Source organism: Neovison vison, chromosome 13 (assembly GCF_020171115.1).
Source record: "Neovison vison isolate M4711 chromosome 13, ASM_NN_V1, whole genome shotgun sequence".
In the NCBI taxonomy this organism is placed as follows: domain Eukaryota; kingdom Metazoa; phylum Chordata; class Mammalia; order Carnivora; family Mustelidae; genus Neogale; species Neogale vison.
The window spans coordinates 43,195,938-43,211,791 of record NC_058103.1 but is presented as its reverse complement, the minus strand read 5'-3'; the positions used below and the strand labels follow the sequence as shown (position 1 = coordinate 43,211,791).

Genomic DNA, 15,854 nt, shown 5'->3' with positions numbered 1-15,854 from the left:
ATTAAATTCCCTAACTCCTTAGTTGTTTTGTAAAATAATAAGCATGTTTATTCAAAAGAATAAAATGAAAATGAAAAGTAGGACTCTTTGATTGTCAACTGAAATCACAGTGGTGTTTTTGGTTATGTCAGTTTCATCTGGAAAAAAAAAATCAGACCAAGTCAATGAGTATAGATGATTGTTGTTTTGCCTTATTTTGGTGCTACTTATATTTTTAGCCCGTCTGTACATCTCACCTTATGGATGATACCAAACAGCTCATTTTGTGGGTTCAGAACAACAGTTTCATTCAAAACCCATGCTTTAGGAATAAAATAACATAAATAAATAAATAAACACTGGGAATAATGTCAGATTGGCTATTCTTTCCATATGTTTTTAAAAGAAAGATTACTTAGCCAGAAATTTAGACTACCGATTCATTTAACAGTATTGCATGCAGTAAAGTATATGAATAGTGTTTCCTTCTACTGACATAATTTAACTCTGCATCTCCTCACCTCCCCCCCCCCCAAATTATAAATATTTGTTACAGCCTCTTCAGGGGAAAAAAAAAATTGTGGAGCATGTGTTCTCGTTAGAGTTATTCGCCAAAAGAGGTTACAACTAACTTGGCTAAACATTCACTCTGCAGATAACACCCTTTCCAGAGAGGGATCCTGTTTGGCCAGTCTCATAAACTAACAAAGGCCCCAGCAATCAGAATGGATGATGGATTCATTGGAGGCTCTAGGTTTTCTGTGGATTTGTACAAAAATACTTTTTGAAGATACACATACACAGATAATAAAAGGATTTGTTCAGAATTCTTGTTTGCTTAACAAGTTTAAAAATTAGATTTACCTTCAGCCATATTCACCAGTGTGATTTTTACAGCATCACTTAGGTAAATCATCTGCACATTTAATGTCTTCTGTCTCAGACTTGCAGTGACTTATTGAATTGGGTGGTTCATTAATATTTGGCTCAGTAAGACATAAGATGAAAAATTTGAGGTGTTTTGTTTGAAGTTTCAGAAAAACATGAGAGAACCTAAAGGACTTTATTTACATGTCAGTATGCAAAAAACAATAGGTATGAATAACTATAAACCTGTATTTTCTCATTTCCTTTCAAATATTTTATAGATAAGGAATAAAGTAATATAAAAATTAATTTAAATAAATTATTATTTCTGTGCTCTTGTCAAAAGAATATTTAAACACTTGAATTAAAGTACGGGGTGGAGGGAAGCCTGGGTGGCTAAGTTGGTTAAGCCTCCAACTCTTGGCTCAGATCCTGACCTCTGTGGTAAGATTGAGCCCTACCCTCAGGCTTCACAATTAGCCAGGAGTCTGCTTGAGACTCTCTCTCTCCTTCCACTCCCTCTCCCGCACTCTCTATTTCTTAATCTCAAATCTTAAAAAAAAAAAAGTATGGGGTGGAGAAATTATTATTCCTTAGTTTCTGTAAGATCTATCCATATGGACATCACTTTATTTTTTAAAAAATCAATGTAACAAAAATTGATGTTATAACAAAATCAAAATGAACCCTTTAATTTTCCCCTCAATTTCTTTTGTTACTAAGCCACCACTTTTATAATAGTAAAGCACAGCACCAATAAAGGACTTGGTTGTTAACATTTATCCCAATACCAAACCATCATTTCTTTCAAATTTTTTTTTTGCAATTTAAAAAATAAAGAATAAATTCTAAATAATAGCATAAATAACTTTTTTTTAAAGATTTTATTTATTTGACAGAGATCACAAGTAGGCAGAGAGGCAGACAGAAAGAGAGAGAGAGAGGAGGAGGCAGGCTCCCCACTGAGCAGAGAGCCAGATGTGGGGCTCGATGTAGGACCCTGATATCATAACCTGAGCTGAAGGCAGAGGCTTTAACCCACTGAGCCACCCAGGCATCTCCATAAATAACTTTATAATAAAGCATTATTTGGAAATGCTTGGATATAGGTTGAGATAATTAAATACTTTAGTTATTTCAAGAGCATTAAAAACTAAAAATAGAGTATGTCTGAAATATGTAGGTGGAAAAACATTTAGCTTCCCAAAAATCAAAAGGCTTTTATAGGGACACACACACATAAACATGTGAAGTGAAACAGACTTATTTTTAATATGCACAAATATACTGAAGTGGCTATATCAGTAGTCCAAAAATAATTCTCTTGACTTTGCCATTCATTATTTAGAGGATTTTAAGTTCCCTAAATCTGTTTTCCTTACTTTGTTTAGGTTAGGTTACAGTTAAAAATTTCTATTCCTTAGGTTTGCAAAGTTTTAGAAATACAGAAAAACCTGTCTATTCAGTATCCATTTAATATATTTAATAGACTCTGGAGAAGGGGAATACCCTGGTCTTAGTGAAAATACTTTAGGAAAAACTTCTTGTGGGGCAGCCAAGTTGCTCAGTCAGTTGAGCATCTGCCTTTGGCTCAGGTCATGATCCTGGAGTACTGGGATCGAGCCCTGCATTGGTTCCTTGCTCAGCAGGGAGTCTGCTTCTCCCTCCACCCCTCTCCCTGCTCATGGGCGCGGGTGATCTCCCTCTCTCTCTCATAAATAAGTAAAATCTTAAAAACAAAACAAAACAAAAACAACAAAAAAAACAAAACTTCTTGGAAAGGTATGCCTATGCTGAGTTGGTAAGAGTCCGTGGGAATCAGCCACATAAAGGCAAAACAGCATTCCTCTTCTGCAAAAAAAAATGCAGAGATGGAGGAGAAAGAGCTTGTAAGTACAGGAACTTAAAACTCATTTAGTGTTGTCAGAACACCAACTATGAGATGGGTTATGTCAAAAAATGAAGCTGCCAGTGGACAGATCATAAAAGATCTTCTCTGTTGTAATGAGCTTGTAATATGCTTCTTTTTCTTTTTAAGATTTTATTTATTTGAGAGAAAGAGTATGTGTGTGAGGGGAAGGAGGGGGAAGAGAATCTGAAGCGGACTCTGCAACTGAGCACAGAGCCCTACACGGGGCTTGATCTCACGACCTCGAGATCATGACCTGAGCTGAAACCGAAAGTCAGAAGCTTAACCAACTGATCACCCTGGTGTACCTTTGTGTGTTTTATAATCAAAGAGGAGTCCTTATGGGGTTGGAGGCAGAAAAAGGCAAGATCAAATATGTTTTAGGTCCTTCACTCTGGTGGCAATTGTGGGCCTAGGGCTGGAGGCAGACCACATACAAAGCTGTTGAATTGGGGTGAGCCTGACAGCTGAAGTAGGGCAGTGATGGTATGCATGGAGAGGAGGATGAGTTTTTAAAATGTTTATGAGGTAAAACTGGCAGGATGTGGTATGTATGATGGGGAGAAGGGGACGGAAGCTTTGATGATGACTCTTAGGTTTCTTGGGTAACTAAACTAGGTGGATACTGGAACAGGAATCATTTGGGGAAGAGGATGAGAAATTACCTTTGCACATGTTGATACTAAGGGTCCGTTGGACACTGAGAGTTGGAGTGGCTTTGTGGTGAGGTGTAGAGCAGTCCATTGGAGATGTGTCCCTTTAAGACTTAAGGGGGAGGTAGCGCAAGACAGAGATTTGGTTATCCCAGTTTGTGCTTGGCAGGTGACATCAGGATAGCGGATAAGGCCACCCAGGTGGAGTATGTAAGAGTAAGAGGACTTGCGTCAGAGTGAAAGCTTGGGAACGCCAGCTTTAAAGGAGATGATGGAAGAAGAGGAACCATTCAGAGAAAACAAAGATGGAAGATCCAAAACCCCAGAGGGAACACCTGAGGGACGTGGAGACCAGTCCAGCTCAGTAGAGTGTGCTCGGGGCTGGGATCAATCCAACAGCGAGGTCCTGGGAGCCTGTTCCATGTGGGCAGTTAGATGGCAGCTGGGTGCTATTTTAATAGAATGCTAGGGTGATTACAGAGCATAGAAGCGACAGATGTGGACAGCAGGAAGCTAATTCTGAGCCTCGCCATGATCCTGAACTGTCTTGGTGAAGTCATCTTTGACTTCAGCTGGTCTTTATCATTTATCTCTGTCTTATTAGGGTGAAAGGAAGCAAGCTCAGATAATGTGATATGCCTTGCGCAGTAGAGTGAGATTGCCTACCTACAGAGTCAGTGAATGAATTGAAGACCTCAGGAGTCTTCAGAAAGTCCTCATGGCTTGGGACAACTGGGTGGCTCAGTTGGTGAACTAACAAAGTCTCTTGACTTTGGCTCAGGTTGTGATCTCAGGGTCTTGGGATTGAGCCCCACTTTGGGCTCCTCGTTCAGCCGGGAGTCTGCTTCTCCCTCACCCTCTGCCCCTCCCCTCTGCTTATGCTCTCTCGGTCTCTCTCAAATAAATAAATAAAATCTTAAATAAATCTCAAATAAATAAAATCTTAAAAAAAAAAAGAAAAGTCCTCATGCTGACCCCTGCTGATGTCATCCTTTGCTTGTTAGCAGATGAGACTCTGCTCTCTGCTGACGTGGGCCCTCACCCCTCCCTGATAGCATGCATACAGTGTCATGGCCCTGGGCCACACACCTGTCTTCCTACAAGCACTCACCCTGCATACTTACTAGTGTATGCTGTACTGCTTGTCTTTGGGACAAATACTTAGTTTTACTGAAAATCTTACGATTTTGAAAACAGCTTTATTAAACTATTTTCCATCACAGGCAGCCCTCAACAACAGTCTTGTTTAACTGAAGCCAGTTCCATCCTTTAACGGTTCCAGTGATATTAAGGGTCAACCCACTTTGTACTACCTGGCCTGACTTTAGCTTTCAGTTCACTCTTCTCCCCAGTGCCTCTGCACTTCTCTTCCATTTGACTGAGACCTAGACCCCTTTGCTCTTCCTTTTAATGCCTTCATCAGCACCCTGCTGCTTTGCTTTCTTCCCTATCCAGCCTGCGCCCTCTGGCTTATTTCATACTCCCTTCCCTCTTGTTCTTCTGTCCTACCTGGCTCTCCCCAGCCTTTCCCAGCCAGCTCTGGCTGCTTCAGACCTTCCACAACTGTGCTGACAGATCCCGCCCCTCATTAGCCTTTGCTGAGCCATTACTGCTGCCTACAGATCCTTGTAGGTATCCTTCAACTTGGGAGTTTTTCCGCAACGGGTGTTTTGCATTTTCCTTGTTTTCGTAGTCCCCTCCATGGCCCATAAATGTTAATTGATTCTGACTCTTAGCATAAAGCAAACTTAAAGGCAGTATGTTAAAATACATATGTTTCAATGGACAGTCACAGTTTAGTAAAGTTCAATGAAGTTCATACGAACTTAGCTTATATACAGTAGCCCCATGAAAACTCCACATCGAATAGTAAGATGATGAAGCCTCCGAAGTGTTTCCTTTTTTAAAAAATTTATTTATTTGACAGAGAAATCACAAATAGGCAGAAGTAGGCAGAGAGAGAGGGAGAGGCAGGCTCCCTGCTGAGCAGAGAGCCCGATGTGGGGCTCGATCCCAAGACCCCAGGATCATGACCTGAGCTGAAGGCAGAGGCTCAACCCACTGAGCCACTCAGGTGTCCCTTCAAAATGTTTTCTATACTACATATCCTATATATGGATGCACACACAACTTTATGTTCTCGGACATACTACTCTCTTCTGTTTTTCACAAAGCTATGACCTCCTCAGCATTTATTTTCAGAATTTGCTTATACAGTTTCAAGTTGCCTCAAAACCTTAATAGAAACTGCAAAGAGGGAAGGCAATGTGTTTTAGCCAGGGCTCTTAGGTGCAAGCAAAGGACTCTGGCTGTGTTTAGCAGGAGAGAAATATAGGAAAAGGAAATTGAGAAGAACTCTACAATACAGAGGACAATCTAATTTTTAAGCAGGGAATGGATATGAATAAATTTCTTCAAGGAAGACCTATAGACAGCCAATAAACCCTTGAAAAGATGCTCCATATCACTGGTCACAAACAGTATGTGTGTGTTGTGGTGTTTTTAACCATTTAAGAGTAAGCTGCATAGATGCTATCCTTTACCTTTAAACGCTTCATGGTATGTTTCTTAAAAACAACACATTTTCTTATATATCCACAGTGTAGTTCTCAAAGTCAGGCTATTATCACTGATACAACATTGTTATCTATGGAAGTGATTCAGATTTTGAAAGTTGTTCCAGTAATACTCTGTTTAGCAGAAGAGAATTCGAGATCATGCCTTTTATTCTGTTGTCATTTCCCTTTAGCCTCTTTCATATAGACTCATGGTCTTTTGCTTTTTGTTTTTGTCTTTCAAGACCTTGACATTTTCTTTGATCTATATCGGCCAGTTATTTTGTAGAATGTTCTTCAATTGAGTTTGTAGGTTCAGGTAATACATTTTGGCAAGAATACCATAGAAATGATGCTCTGTTCTTTTCACTGGAATAGATCAGGAAGTATATGAAGTTTGTCCCATTACTGGTCTTTAACTTTGATCATGTGGTTAAGATTGTATCTGCCAAGTTTGCCCCTGTAGAGTTACCATTTTTCCCTCTGTAATTAATCTATTTACAGGGAGATACCTTTAGACTACATACATATTTCTGTAAAACTTTTACTCACTAATATTGGTATCCATTATTACCATAATGGCTGCCAAATTCCATTGTTTCTTCTACAGTTATTAGTTGTTGACTTTCTGTGGACTTTCTCTTACCCTGTTTATTTATTTATATCACTTTAGATTCATAGATTATTTATTCTTTGGGTTATAATCTATTACTGTAACTATTGTTGTTCAGATTATCCCTGACTTGACCCATTTAAGCTGGATCCATGTCCTTTTTGTCATGTCCTCTTTTGAACCCTCCCTTACTTTTTGGTACAAGAGATTTCGGATTCATTTTGTACTTGACCTGCCCCAGATCTGGAGTCAGCCATTTTTCCAAGGAAGCTAATTTATGTTTTAAGTAGAGGAAGGAATCTTGTATCTTATGCTGACTTTCCAAAGTAGTATTGGCAGGTGAAACATAGAAATTCCTTTAAAAATGTTACTCATCCTTTAAGATTAATTCATTCACTCATGAAGTTTCCTTTCTGTGGTTGGAGTGAAAGACTTCCCATATAAATGAAACTTAGTTCCAGTTCACATTTTAAAAACAAAGTTGAAGTAATTATTAAAGGTAACTACATGCTACACCTGTTCCAAGATGTGCTAGAAACCTGGGAATTAGAAAGAAATTTGAGAAAAGAGTAAGGCTTGAATAAGTAGAAGGAATCTGAGAAGACATTCGGTTCATGGGTACACCATGAGCAAAGGTGTGGCGCTGGGAATAGGCATGTCTTCTCAGGGAATTTTGAGGAACCTAACTGGGTGATGGAGATAATAATATTGGTGATTAGTGGCTAGGTACCATTTATTGGGAACTTTAACTTTTTTTTTCTGTGATGCTTGATTAAAAGGCATAGAATGACTCCACAGCTTTTTATCCAAAACAATATGTTTTAGTTTAAAAGTGGTGATTTAGGGCCATATATTATCATTAACTATCAGACATGGTAATACTTGCTGAATCATAACACTTGTTACCTATTTGGTAATAGATATTTAATCATTTTAGATATATGGGGAAATAGGAAGTTATTTTGCTTTGATATGCTCTATCCACCCCATTACTAGTTTCACATCAAATCTTGGAATTGAGATCCAGATTCCTGATTGATTTGATTGATTTGATTGATTTGAAATGTCTGGCTCTCACTGGCGTTGGGGTTGATAAATTTATTTCCAAGTGTGGCTTTTGATTCTTTTTGTGCTATTGAAGTTCACAGTCCCATCCCTATCCTGAAAAAAATACGTCATTTTCAACTACAGCTCTGTGTAAAGAAGAAATCACTAGAAACTAAGGACTTAGCTTTCAAGATCTTAAAATCATCAGATATTGTGACAAAGACATCTTTGCCATATGCTGGGAGATAAACTTTAGTACGGGCGTGTGGAAAGTGCCTAGGCCCAAACATTCCACAGGAAGTGAGAATGAGTATTCCTGAGTAGATGTTTTGCCATTTCATTAATTCTTACAATTCAGCGTAGCTCCATCTTAACCAGACTATCCTTCTAATTTGTGGGTAACAGGTTTGTTATCTCTCTAGCTACTGTCTCTTCAGGCTTTCTGAACTGGCTGGAATCCTAGAGGTTCCATCTAAGAGCTAAACCTCCTTCAGTCCATAGGAGACTGAATGAATTTTGTTCATTTGTTTGTTAATAAGTTAATATATGGACTTCCTAATTAAAATCTGTTGGAAGAAATTATTATACGAAGTCATGTATTAATCGTATAATGTGTTGGGATAGTGCTGGGCGACTGTCATAATTTCTCCTGCTACAGTTTATAAAAAGGGAAAGAAAGTCGGTTCTTTTTGTTGGGAAAGAAGATTTCACGTTATCTGTATTTGCAGGCTTTCTGGCTCACATGCTGGAGGAATTCTTGCTGCGGGGGTGTTTTCGTTTTCTCGTCTAACATGGCAGTGGTCCATTGCAGCCGAGGTTTTTAGCTTAAACAATCTGTTTGTGGGGCTGCTTATGGCTCTTACTGTACATTTTGAGGAGGCAGCAACTGCAAAAGAAAGATCAAAGGTAACCTATTTTGATCAAAGTGAAATCACTTTTTGTTTTAATTTTTAGACAGATGCTGTATTTCTTTTTAACTTTGGGTGCTGTTTATCTGTCCTGATTACTGTTAAGGTAATCTGGGCGCATTGAGAGAGAAAATATTCTGAGTTCTTTTACTGTGCCATGATAGCCTTTATAAAGCATGGGGCTTTTTTTTTTTTTTTCCCCTCTTCTCCCAGAGTTCAGAAGTTTCGTGCATGTGTGGGTATGTGTGTGTTAGTAAGATGCCAGATTTTATTTAGATTGACCACCTTAAATCATATACCATTATGGTACATTGACTTACTCTCTAATTGCAAAAAAAGTCCAAATTTGTACTTTATTTTTTAATTATCAAATGTATAAACGAAGTAGTTTGGAAGAGGTTCCAGTGAATTATAAGGCAAACACTAATATCAAGATCATTAGAATTGTGAGGGAACCCTGTCTTCTAAGAGCTTACAGTCTGTACAATGGGAGGTATCAAACCATCTTAATAAAGATGGCCTTTTGTTGTTAAAGAATATACAAATGGAAGAACACCATGGTTCCCGTAGATGGATCTATGCTGCTATTAAAGTTCATTTTTGGTCTAAAGTAAACTCTTCTGATTATGAAAATCGCACATGTTCAAAGAGAGCAAAAACAGCATCCGTAACCTGGTTTTTAAATCGAAAGTGTTCTATTTTATTTATGTAATTTAATAGGAGAAAAAGTAAAATGGAACGAATGCCCGAGTTTTAGTTATAGACTTTAATAGGAATTACACAATATCCTATTATTGGTAGGACTTACCTAGATATCACGCAGGACTTTCTAAAACTTACTTTGAAGACAGTCATATTAGGTCACATTGCAATGATGTGATGAGAATGGACAATATTATAAAAAAAAATAGCAGTGCTAAATATTAGTGTCTGTGGAAGCGAGACTGTGTCTGAAGTTGACTTGAGCCTGACCTATGGTACAAATGCTTGGTTCTCATATAAAGAATAACTTTTTACTATTGTGCTTACTTAAGAGTTTTAGATAAATTTTTAACTTGGATTTTTTTTTTTTTTTCAGATAGCTAAAATTGGTGCTTTCTGCTGTGGCCTTAGCTTATGTAATCAGCATACAATAGTACTCTATATTTTGTGCATAATACCATGGATTCTCTTCCGACTTTTAAAAGAGAAGGTAGGTTTTTGGATGTTTTTAATGAAAATTCACAATATTTTGTTAAGGCCTGATATTTATGGCATAAAATGTGGGGTTTTCATTTTTTTTTAAGTTTTATATAAAGTGTAAATGACCCGAGGCTCTAACAACATTGACTGAAAAAAAAATAGGATTTACAAAAATTATGCAGTATTGATTGCAGTGACAGCTGGTCTGATTCATAATTTTCTTACTGATTCTGAGCAGCACCTTGATAATAATAGGCTAAAAGGAGTGAAAACGAAATAACGGATTTCCTTGATTGTGTTATTGTATGTCCTAAAACAAAGGATAGTGTATGAATGAGAGTTTATTCATTTATCCCACTGTCTGTTGAGGGTCCGATCAATGCCGATCTAGATGCTAGAGATTGAGCTCTCCCGACTAAACAGACATCATCACTGCTGTCATGAACCAAGTAACAAAATCTCTGGAAAATCACAACCCTGTTTTCTCCTAACAGATTTCTCTAGAATAAAAATGATTATAGTTTTCCTTTTCCCTCTAAAGAAAAAATGATTATTGATTGAAATGGTGGTGCAAAGCAATGTAAGAAAATTACTATACTGTGTAAGTCATTATGAGATGGACCGAAGAAGCAGGGAGCTGAGTTAGACATGAGGTTTTGGAAAGACAGAAGCCCTTTATTCTGTCAGTCTTGCTCCGAGAGGTTAAAACAATCTTAAATACAAAGCCAGTACTGGAGTCATTTTACTTATTATTTCTTTGTATTGTTTGTATTATTATACCTCAGCTGCATGTGTTTGTTTCTCGTTTCATTCTTTGCTGCTATAGACAGAACTATATTAGAAAACACAGGTTTAGTAAAATTATTATACAGAAATAGGGAAATTACGACAAAACTTCAGGTGATTGTATTTACTGTACTCGAATATATTTTGTTTTTAGCTTCTGGCAACAAAACATAAAGGATAATTTGGAGGTTATAAAATTATTACTACATGTTAGAAAAAATGGAAATAACAATTGACAGGGAAGATCAGCTTTTTCTTGGAACTGAGTACTGTGAAGTCAGTCATGTCCAACCTTACATGAAGAATACCCAGCAGCATAACAGGTCGTGTCTAACAGTGGTTTTGTAGAATATACAGAAAGTTCTTTATCTGGTCTTTTATTATATAAACCCTTGATTTTAAATAATGGAGATATAACTTAAACAGTGTAATTCAGTGAAGACTTTCCCATAGAATGCAAACCTAAAGAGGCCCAAATACTTTTCTTGTGGATTGATGGATGGGTAGATGGGGATGCATTAACATCCTGCTGTGAGTTATCTTAGCTGGGCTTTTTAATTTTTTTTTATTCAGTCTTCATTTTTTTCTCTCCTTTTTTTTTTTTTGCCAGCTTATTGATATACAGTTGACATATAACATTGTATAAGTTTAAGGTGTACAACATGACGGTTTGATATATGGAGAGATGGTAAAATGATCACTACAGTGAGATTAGTTAACACATCTATTGCCTCACATAGGTACGCTTGTGTGTATTGAGAACTTCTAAGATCTACTCTCTTAGCATCTTTCAAATATCTGGTACAGTATGGTAGTCCCCATACTGTACATTACATTCCCCAGAACTTATTCGTGTTATAACTGGAAGTTTGCAGACTTTGACCACCTTTTACCCATTTCCCTCACTCCCTACTCCACGCCTCTAGTGATCACCAATCAGCTCTGTGTTTCTGGGAGTTCCATTTTTTTCAGTTCCACTGTAGGTAAGGTCATACAGTATTTGTCTTTCTCTATCTGACTCATTTCATTTAGCATAATACCCTCAAGTTTTATCCATGTTGTTGCAAATGGCAGGATTTTCTTTTTGTGTCTGAATAACACTCCAGTGTGTGTGTGTGTGTGTGTGTGTATGTGTGTGTGTGTGTCTGTTTTCTATGTCTTCTCTTAGGAGTTTGATGGTTTCAGGTCTTAAAATCATGTCTAATCCATTTTGAGTTAATTTTTTTATGCAGTGTAAGACAGTGGTCTATTTTCATTCTTTTGCATGGGACTGTCCAGTTTTTCTAACACCATGTTTTGTTTTCCGCTTGAATATTTTTGCCTCTTTGCCATAAATTAATTAACCATATAAGCATGGGTTTATTTCTGGGCTCTTATGTTCCAGTGATTTATGTATCTGTTTGTTTGTTTGTTTTTTAAGATTTTATTTATTTATTTGACAGACAGAGATCACAAGTAGGCAGAGAGGCAGGCAGAGAGAGAGAGGAGGAAGCAGGCTCCCCACTGAGCAGAGAGCCCGATGCAGGACTCGATCCCAGGACCCTAGGATCATGACCTGAGCTGAAGGCAGAGGCTTTAACCCACTGAGCCACCCAGGCGCCCCTATGTATCTGTTTTATTATTTATTATAAATAAATATATTTAAATATAAATAAATATATTATCTGTTTATCTATTTATTATTCATGCCAGTATCATACTGCCTTGAATACTGTAGCTTTGTAGGATAGTTTGAAATCAGGAAGCATGGTGCCTGCAACTTTGTTGTTCTTTTTTAAAATCGCTTGGACTATTTGGGATCCTTTGTAGTTTCATACAAATGGATTGTTTGTTCTATCTCTAAGATGACTGTGGAATTTTGTTAGAGATTGCATTGAATCTATAGATTGCTTTGGCTGTTTTAACAATACTAATTCTAACAATCCATGAGCATGGAATATTTTTCCATTTATTTATATCTTCTTCAATTTCTATAATCAGTGTCTTATAGCTTTCAGTGTACAGGTCTTTCACTTCCTTGGTTAAATTTATTTATAGCTATTTTATTCTTTCTGATGTACTTATAAACAGAATTGGTTTAATTTCTCTCTGATAGTTCATTGCTAGTGTGTAAAAAAGTCAACAGCACCTGGGTGGCTCCAGTGGGTTAAAGCCTCTGCCTTCAGCTCAGATCATGATCTCAGGGTCCTGGGATTGAGCCCTGCATCAGACTCTCTGCTCAGTGGGGAGCCTGCTTCCTCCTCTCTGTCTACTTGTGATCTCTGTCAAATAAATAAAATCTTAAAAAAAAAAAAAAAAAGCAACAGATTTTTTTTTTATATATATCAATTTTGTACCCAACAACTTTACTGGATTCAGTTCGTCGTTTGAACAGTTTTTTTGTTTTTTTTTTTTTTGGTGGAATCTTTAGGGTTTTCATTATATAAATTCATGTCATTTACAAATAGTGAAAATTTTGCTTCTTCCTTTCCAGTTGTATGCTTTTTATATTTTTTTTCTGCTCCGGCCAGGACTTCCAATACTATGTTGAGTGAGTGGGCATCCTTGTCTTATTCCTGATCTTAGAGGAAAAGCAGCTTTTAGCTTCTCACTGTTGAATATGATGTTAGCTGTGGGCTTGTCACATATGGCCTTTTAATGGCCATATACCTAAATTCGTTGAGAGTTTTTAATCATTATCTGCATTTACTGAGATGATCATGTGATTTTTATCTTTCATTCTGTTAATGTGTATCATATTGATTAATTTGCTGATGTTGAACCACCTTGCATCCCTGGAATTAACTCCACTTAATCATGGTGTATAGTCCTTTTAATGTATTGATGTATTGTCAAATTCATTTACTAATATTTTTTGAGGATTTTTGCATTTATGTTCACCAAGGATATGAAGGATATGGCCTGTAATTTTTTAAAAATTTTTATTTATTTATTTTTATTATTTATTATTTATTTATTTTGGGGTCCTTTTCTGTTTTTTTTTTAAGATTTTATTTATTTATTTGACAGAGAGAGATCACAAGTAGGCAGAGAGGCAGGCAGAGAGAGAGAGAGGAGGAAGCAGGCTCCCTGCTGAGCAGAGAGCCCGATGCGGGGCTCCATCCCAGAACCCTGGGATCATGACCTGAGCCGGAGGCAGAGGCTTTAACCCACTGAGCCACCCAGGCACCCCTCCATTGTCTTTTAAGTCTCTACTTCATTTCTTTTCACTCTGATCTTTATTATTTCCTTTTTTCTACTAATTCGGGCTTTGTCTGTTCATATTTTTCTAGTTCCTTTAGGTGTAAATTAGATTGTTAATTTGAGATTTTTCTTTTTAACTCTCTCTACAGACTTGCCTCTTAGAACTGGTTTTGCTGTATCCCATTGATTTGGTGTGTTGTATTTATTTTCTTTTTCTTTTTCTTTTTTCTTTTTCTTTTTTTTTTTTTTTTTTTTAGTGTGTTGTATTTCCATTTTCATTTGTCTCGAGGTATTTTTTAATTTCTTTTTTGATGTCTTCATTGATCCATTGTCCATTGGTTGTTCAGTAGTATCTTGTTTCATCTTCACATATTTGTGATCTTTTCCTGTTTTCCTCTTGTAATTGATTTCTAGTTTCATATTGTGTTTAGAAAAGAAGCTTGATAGGATTTCAGTCTTTAATTTACTAAGACATGTTTTGTGGCCTAATGTATGATCTGTCCTGGATTGTTCCATGTGCACCTAAAAGAAAGAAGAAAGTGTATTCTGCTGCTTTTGGATAGAATGTTTATAGATACATAAGTATATGTATCTATCTATCTATATATATATATCTCCATTATTCCATCTAATTTCTTGTTTAAGGTTGATGTTTCCTTATTATTTTCTGTCTGGCTGATCTATCCATTGATAAAAGTGAGATATTAAAGTCCCCTAATATTATTTTTATTCCTGTCATTTTCTTCCTTTAGGCCAGTTTGTATTAGCTTTATGCATTTAGGTGTTTCTCCATTGGGTACATAAATATTGATAAATGTTATATCTTTTGCTGGATTGACCTCTTTATCATTATGTAATACTTGTCTTTGTTATTATAGTCTTCTTTTAAAATCTATTTTGTCTGATGTCACGATAGTTAGCCATGCTTTCTTTTGGTTTCCATTTGCTTGAAACATCTTTCCATCCTTCATTTTCAGTCCATGTATATACTTATATCTGAAGTGAGTCTCTTGCAGGCAGCAGATAAATGGTATTAGTTCAGCCACTTTCTGCCTTTTGATTAGAGAATTTAGCCTATTTACATTTAAAGAAATTGATGGCTATGTATTTATTGCCATTTTATTGATTCTTTTAATCTGTTTTGTAATTCCTCACTGTTTCTTTCTTCTCTTGATTTCTTACCTTGCAGTTTGATTATTTTCTGTAGTGTTACACTTAGAGTCCTTTCTCATTATCGTTTGTCCATCTTTACGGTTACCATAAGGCTCGTATATAATGGTCTGTGTATATATATATAACAAGCTATTTTAAGTTGATAACAAGTTATGTTTGAGTGCATTCTAAAACTATATTTTTATTCCTCTTGCCCTGTGGTTTATTGATGTCATACTTTACATCTTTTTATTTTGTGTATCTCAAACTAATTACTATATCTGTAGTTATTTTTACTACTTTTATCTTTTAACCTTCGTACTAGCTTTCTTTCTTTTTTTTTTTTTCTTAAGATTTATTTGTGTGTGTGAGAGAGAGAGAGAGAGAGAAGTGGAGGGTCAGAGGGAGAAGCAGACTCCCTGCTGAGCAGGGAGCCTGATGAGGGCCTCTATTCTGTGACTCCAAGATCATGACCTGAGCGGAAGGCAGTCACTTAACCAACTGAGCCACCCAGACGCCCCACCTTCATACTAGCTTTATAAGTGATTAAACCACAACTGTATGTTTATCTTTACCAGGGATATTTTTTTAATTTTTTTCTTTTTATTTTATTTTTTTTTAAAGATTATTTATTTATTTATTTGACAGAGAGTGAGAGATCACAAGTAGGCAGAGAGGCAGGCAGAGAAAGAGAGGAGGAAGCAGGCTCCCTGCTGAGCAGAGAGCCCGATGTGGGACTCGATCCCAGGACCCTGAGATCATGACCTGAGCCGAAGGCAGCGGCTTAACCCACTGAGCCACCCAGGCGCCTTAATGCACTTTCCTTTTAGCTTAAAAAATTCCTTTAACATTTCTTATAAGGCTAGTTTAGTGTCAGTGAATTCCTTTAGTTTTTGCTTATCTGGAAAGCTCTTTATCTCTCTGAGTGATAACTTTGCTAGGTAGAGTATTCTTGTTTGGAAGTTTTTTCCTTTCAGTGCTTTGGATATATTCTCTTCTGACCTGCAGAGTTTCTGCTGA

General features: G+C 36.8%; 1 protein-coding gene across 2 annotated transcripts in view; it reads left to right on the top strand.

Moving 5' to 3' along the window:
* TMEM260 (transmembrane protein 260) overlaps positions 1-15,854 on the top strand; it is a 68,523-nt gene that overhangs the window by 14,501 nt on the left and 38,168 nt on the right. For both annotated transcript variants that reach the window (XM_044232457.1, XM_044232456.1), the window contains exons 4-5: positions 8,352-8,529; positions 9,610-9,723. In XM_044232457.1, coding sequence (XP_044088392.1) covers positions 8,352-8,529; positions 9,610-9,723 — 292 coding nt within the window. The remainder of the gene's footprint in view (positions 1-8,351; positions 8,530-9,609; positions 9,724-15,854) is intronic.